Source organism: Eimeria maxima, genomic scaffold (genome assembly GCF_000499605.1).
Source record: "Eimeria maxima Weybridge genomic scaffold, Emw_scaff437, whole genome shotgun sequence".
Taxonomy (NCBI): domain Eukaryota; phylum Apicomplexa; class Conoidasida; order Eucoccidiorida; family Eimeriidae; genus Eimeria; species Eimeria maxima.
This window is the reverse complement of record NW_013563855.1, coordinates 16,707-22,997: the sequence shown is the minus strand read 5'-3', so window position 1 is coordinate 22,997 and position 6,291 is coordinate 16,707. Positions and strand designations below refer to the sequence as shown.

At 55.4% G+C, this 6,291-nt stretch overlaps 1 protein-coding gene across 1 annotated transcript; it reads left to right on the top strand.

The window, feature by feature from the left end:
* Nucleotides 1-451: 451 nt before the first annotated feature.
* On the top strand, nucleotides 452-5,815 carry EMWEY_00033070 (myosin heavy chain, putative; the record flags this gene model as incomplete). The annotated part of the gene is made up of 5 exons (XM_013478463.1): nucleotides 452-704; nucleotides 960-1,133; nucleotides 1,409-1,626; nucleotides 1,987-4,117; nucleotides 4,308-5,815. 5 exons carry the CDS (start codon nucleotides 452-454, stop codon nucleotides 5,813-5,815), a joined length of 4,284 nt encoding a protein of 1,427 aa, XP_013333917.1.
* Nucleotides 5,816-6,291: the final 476 nt, after the last annotated feature.

Sequence of the window (6,291 nt, the reverse complement as noted above, 5' to 3'; positions counted from 1 at the left end):
AACAGTTTTCTTTTTCTTCAATAGTAGTTCAATAGTCCTCCAAACTAACAACTGTTGCAGCCGCCCGCCACTAGGAGGAGGGGCGGGCTGCTGTCTCGACATTGCTAGCCCACCGAGGAGGTTGATTCAGCTGCTTCCGCAGACACGTCCTGTCCTTAGTGGTTTATAACGAGCTCTGCACTCGGGTAGACGGACTCATCATCTGCCCACCAATTCTCTGCGCTCTGTAGCCCGCTGCAGCAGCGCGTACGGTGACGGAGGCACCCTTTTTATTGCGTGGTGTTCTTCCACTCCAACATTTGGGGAAGACCTGTGTGTTGGCTTTCAAATTTCTTGTCGCAGCCCTTGACTTCCTATTGAGGGTTTTGTACTGTGCTTGTCAGCAACTAGCCTCCCGAAGAGGGGCTCCAACCGTGTGGTAGGAGAACGATCCTTGGCTGTCTTGGGAGAGATGGTGACGCGGTGGAGGTGTTTGGTAGTTGCTGCCATAGGCGTTACAGCCGGAGGGCTACCCCTGTTCGGCTCTGGCGTTGAGGCCTCCGCTGCAGGCCCGGACCAGGATGATCTGTCCGTGCGCAACTACGCGCAGCGCTTAGCTGTAACGGCCGATGATGCAAAGCTGGATCAGTGGCAGAAGGAAGTGGATGAAGGCATTGCAAAGTATCGGGAGGAACTGAAAAGTGGATATCCAGCCAAGCCAACACGTGAGTGGGACAAGGTGCTGTATGCATTCCTTTACTTCTGCTGTCTTGCTCGGTAGGAGCTCTGTTTCTTCTCTCTCTGAATAACCAAGCAGAGAAAAACAACAACAGTGGGAGAGAGTCGGCCCGGTTTTCCTGTTCTGTCTTTGTTTCTGGTGCTGTTTCTTTGGTCTAGTCTTAGTCGTTTGGTTGATGCTGTTGTCCGTGGTGCTGTTTTTATTGCTTGTCTCATTGTTGCCGATGCTATCGTTGCTGCAGGCGAGTCTCTACACCCCAAATCGCGCTTTTCTCTGGCGGAGGCCCCTGGTGATGTGTTCCGCTTTACCAAACAGCCCTCTCCACGCATTTATGACTTCGAATCGGTCGGCAATGAACACATCAAGAGGATGGTGGAAGCTGATGTGTTCTTAAGAGAGGTTAAGGTCTTGGAGGGTGCGTTGGACATACGTTATTACTACCAGCCTGGTAGTAATTATTCCTTTCAATTGATTAGGCATAGTGTTGTTTTATTATTGTCACGGTTTGTGATTTTGCCCAGGGGGCAACTGGCATGCAAAAAACGCATTTCTCCTTGCTCTCTTGGTTGCATGTTTCGTTGTTCCGTAGACTCTTAGTGGCTGGGGGTTTGGGGGGTTATATATTGCCTTCATGCGTTGGATGGTAGACAGGATTGTGTTTGGCTGCTCCTGGTGCTTCTGCTTCTGCAGATCCTCTTCGGGACGCGAAGGCGATAGTGGAGAAGGTGGAGCAGATGGTTGAGGTTTTGAAGGCCTTGGGGCCAAGGCTGCGGGAGGAGGTGGACGCGATTGAGGCCAAGTCCACGCATACATTGGAGTTGCTGAAGAGAGGCCTGTCTGCAGAAAAGCTCAAGTCTCTTGCACAGTTTGAGGCTCAGGCGAAGGCCGAGTTGGAAGCGGCGAAGAAGGTGAGTGCTACGAGCAGGCAGTCTCCCCCCCATACTGGCAATTTTCGAGTGCATGCAGAGAATATAAGAAACATTATAGAGACTTGTAGCACATGGGGAGCCATCTTGGGGGTTGATGCTGCTTAGAGGCGATCACACAAGCAGATAGAGGGTTGCGGGGCAGCAGAAACATCTGCTGCTGTTGCGCATACTTTGCTGTAGTTACTGCACCTGCTGCTGCTGCTGGTGAAGCCTCTGCTGCCGTCGCTACACTTGCCACGGCTAGTGCTACGACAACTGTCATGGCTTTTGATACCAGTAGTTGTTGTGCTGTCGATGCATGTTGTCGTCATGTACATGGTATTGGTATTGTGTTTGCAGATGGCGGAGTCTATACAGCTCGCGGACGGGGCAGTCGTTAAATCGACAACTGAGGCGGGTCGCCTGCTGCGCTTGGCTTCACAGATGGTGGAGGGTATGGGGCCTGAAGCAGCAGGAGTAAGGAAGGCGATGCGGAATATGGAGCTGCAGCTGTCTCACTTGGTGGCTAGTAGCGGGGCGGAGATGGAGTCATCAGTGCGGCACATCAAGCGAGCAGGGGAGCAACTAGCGGCGCTGACAAAGTCTTTCCAGGAAGGCATGGAGGAGTTGAAACAGAGACGAACGCTGCTGCAACTCGTTGAAGAAGCCGAAAAGACACTCCAGCTGACTGAAGATGAGCTTAGAACTATTGTGGGCTTGGGTTTGGCCTCGGGGCAGATCCGTAAGGACGCTCAGGCGGCGGAAGCAGCGCATGACAGCCTGACGCTGCAGCAGCTGCTGCAGCGAGCCGGCGATATGTCCTTGAGGGTGGAGGAGGCTGTAGAGGCGGCGAAGGCGCTGCTGGCAGACTTAAGTCTGAGGGTGCAGGCAGTGGATTCCATGGTCGCATCGGTGCAGAGCGAGAGTTTAAAGGCGCGAGGAGTATCTGCTGCTGAGGGTTTGCGGACGCGAGGGGAGCACCTGCAGAAAAAACTGAAGCACAAGGCGACGCAGGCTTCCGATGCCATTGCTGCTGTGAAAGAAGAAGTCAGCCGCCAGCTCGGCCGCACCTTAAGCCAATACTCTACCGCAATCAGCGAAGGAGACGCGTGGGTGCGACAAGCAGCGCACCAACACAGGATGTTGAATGCTGCGCTACTTGCTCGCACGGAGGAGGCAGCAGCCGCTCGGAAAGCTGCCGATCAGTTCAATAAGATGTTGATGGAGGACATTGAGGAGGCCCAGAACAAAGTGACCAGTGGTCAGGCCCAGTGGTCTGACCTCGAGAAACACTACAAGTTCGACTCCCGACGTGCAGCAGCAGAGCGCTATATGGATGACGCTCGGTCTGCTGCTCTAAGGGCTGCTGCTGCCCTCCGCAGTGCAGAGCGCCAAGCGGAAGACTTCTACGGTGAGGCAGGGCAGACCATTGAGGATTTGAAAAAGCTGGAGAAGAAGGTGCAGGAGGTGGCAGAGGCGTTCAGACGGCAACAGGATGGCCTAGTGAAAGAGCACCAACGATTGGAGGCTGCCGGTGCTGCTGCTGCAGCAGCCGCTGCAGCAGCAGAAGCGGCAGCAGCCCAGAAACGTGCAGAATCTGCCAGCAAGATAGCATCCCGGTTTGCAAGTCAAAGGCAAGATGTGCACCAGCAGGTGGAAGAGACGAAGGCTGCGCTGGCTGAGATAGGGAAGAAGTTGCAGCAGCAGCAGCAGCAGCAGCCGCAAGCAAAGCCGGCTAAGGAGGGAACTAGCGTAGAAGAGGGCCTTTCTTCCAAGGAAGTGATCAACCGATATGGCCGCAAAGCCAGTGAGCATCTTACACACGGTGAGCAACACTTAGAGAGGGCAAAGGAGCTGAAGGCGCAAATGCAAAAGGTGCAGGGGACTCTAAGTGTTGATGTGAAAGAGCTGAAGGCCGCTTTGAAGAGAAACTCCATTCAAGACCGCCTCAAAGAAAGCAGCAGCAGCAGCAAACAGGGGGGTGGTCCTGTGCAGCGGCCATCGAGCGGAGGGCTGTCGGAGACACTGCAGAGGCGCGTTGTGCACCTTGTAGCTCTAGGAGGGGAGTTGAAGAAGCAAGAAGAGGCATGTATGAAGGCACAGCGTGAGGCACAGAAAGCAGCAGCGAACGTCCGTTTAGCAAGCCTGCGTGCAGTGGTCGGAGACGGGCCTCTGGGTATCAGCGATATGGGGGCGCAGGAGCTCCAGACAGTTCTCCAGGATGCAGACGCTGCAGCAGAAGATGTGGCCAAGAAGGGTCACCAACTGGAGAAGGAGCTTCAGAAGTTCAGAGACCAGGAGGGAGGCGACGGCGCCCTTGAGCAAATGCTGGAGGATGTGCTAAAACAGTTGAGACAGCTGCTCAGTCATGCAGATAGTAGGCTCGAAAATATAATGAAGCTCGGAGTCCCGGCGTTTGAAGCTCTTGTGCTCCAAACACAACAGGCAGCAGAAAATCTGCATGCTGCGAGACAGAAACAGACTGCAGAAGGTAAGGAGAAACCATGCTACCCTTCTTGCTGTTGCGGTTGCAGGGGGTGGTGTTGCTATTGTTGTATTTCTTGCTGCTGTTGTTGCAACAGAGGGACGGTGCAGTTGTTCCCAACTGGAGGTGAATGCTGGGTGCTTGTGAAATGCATAGGGAGCACTCTGCTGCATGTATCGTGTGTTTTTTCGAACAGGGGAGGGGCCTGACGCGGATTCCGCTGCTGCTGCTGCAGCTGCAGCTGCAGACGCGTTTGCTGCTGGTGAAGGCCGAGCGCGGCAGTTGGGCGAGTTCTTGAGGGGCGAGGCGGAAGACGTGGAGGTTTGTGCGAGCCGCGTAAGCAGTAGCTTGGATGAACTGAAGGCGTTCTCTGAGAGCAACAAGATAGTGACCCCAGGGAGCAGCAGCAGCAGCGAAGCGCCAGATTCGCAGACGACACATGCGTCTGCCGGCGGGACCTCCCGTCGGCTAAGTGTTGCTGCTGATAAGAGCACCAGCCCCAGCAGCAAGGCTGCTCCTGCGGTTGTATCTTTGAGCGATTTACAACAGACGTCAGCGGACCTCAAGACACGGGCAGGTGATGCAAAGGCCGGCTTGGATTCGCGTCTTCAACACCTGGAGGCACTTAGGAATCTGGGAAATGAGGCCCCCCCCGCGGTGGCAGCAGCTTCCTACGGTGCGGCAGCGAAGCAGTACTTGACGCCTGAAAGCACAGAGGACACAGCAAGCTCATCTATTGCTGCAGAAGCAGGTGCTGCTGCAGGGAAGGGAGACAGCAGCGGCACGAGCGGGGAAGGCGATGGTTTGGACGAGCCTCAAGAAGAAGAAAGACAAGAAGAGGAGCAAGGAGCAGGAAAGGAAGAGGAGCGAGAAGAAGGTACATCCAGCCCTAACCTGTACCTCGCTGTGGGTATAGCGAGCGGGGTGTTGCTGCTGCTGGGGCTCTCGAGTTGCGGGTTCTATGCACGAAGACAACGCGGGAGGAGACTGAAGAGCCTGAAACAGGGTGCATCCACCTCCACAGCTAATCAGCAGGATCCAGCGGGAGGTGGAGACCTTGCAGGGGAGGCAGGGGCCTTCTCGAGCCCCACAAGAGATTTCGACGAGGCCACACACGCGGGCGGGGCTGCAGCAGACCAGGAGGATATCAGCAGCACGGCGGGACATGAAGAAGGACATGAAGAAACCATGCCTGGTGCCGTAGGAGGAGGCGCTGTGGCGGGGGGAGGGGCGGCCGTCTTTGGGGCAGTTGCAGCTCAAGAGATTATGGGAGGAGACTTGGAGATGGGCGCAGTAGAGACAAGCAGGAGACGCTATCTTGTTGACGACCATCACCTCGTTGCAAGAGAGCTCAGTCACAGTCAACCGCCTAGATGCCGCACTCCTCTGGTATTTTTCAACTCTTCCACGGTCGCAGGCCCCCAGGTGCAAGGAGCCATCGCCGCTCCAAGTGTACAGACAGCACGGATGTGGGAATCAAGACAGAGAGAGGGCTCTTACAGGGGTCGTTCCGCCTCCCCTACAATGGGCCATCATAAGCAGCAGTACGTGCAGCAGCAGCTGCAGCAGCAACAGCTGCTCCAGGAGCAGGAACAGCAGCAAAGCAAAAGGGCGAGGGAGCTAGAAAACTTGGAGGCAGCCGTCAAGCTCGAGCAGGAATCCGAGGACTCACAGGCCTCGAGCAGCACCTTGCACCAGATATAATTCTGACATTAGGACTATACGGCCGCTAGGCTAGCCAGCTAGCCGCTTCGTGTTGCAGCTAGCTGGCTCTATACGTGGCAGCAAGAGGCTCTTTAGAGCGCAGAACATTCGTTGTTAGAGGCGTGTATGTTCACTTAGTTGCCTGCTGGTAGCCATGAGACCTCGGCAACTTTGTGTCGGTGGGGGGAAATGCCGCTCTGGCAAGCTCGCTAGCCAGGTAGCTGGCTAGCTGACGTTTTCCTTGTGTATACATTTGCGTGATGAAGTGGGGACGCATTGGGTTTGCTGTTTGTGTAGTCTCCAGTGAGAGGAATTTTTAACTTCTGGTATCTTAGCATTTTTCGTTGAAGGGGTGTAGACAGACAGAGCGAGGTGCGTGTAGTGGGGCTATTTCGCTCGAGGGGGCTGATGGGCATGCATGCAAGCCTGCATGTAACTTTGGTTTAGATCGGGCTGGGGGGGGGGGGGGGGGGGGC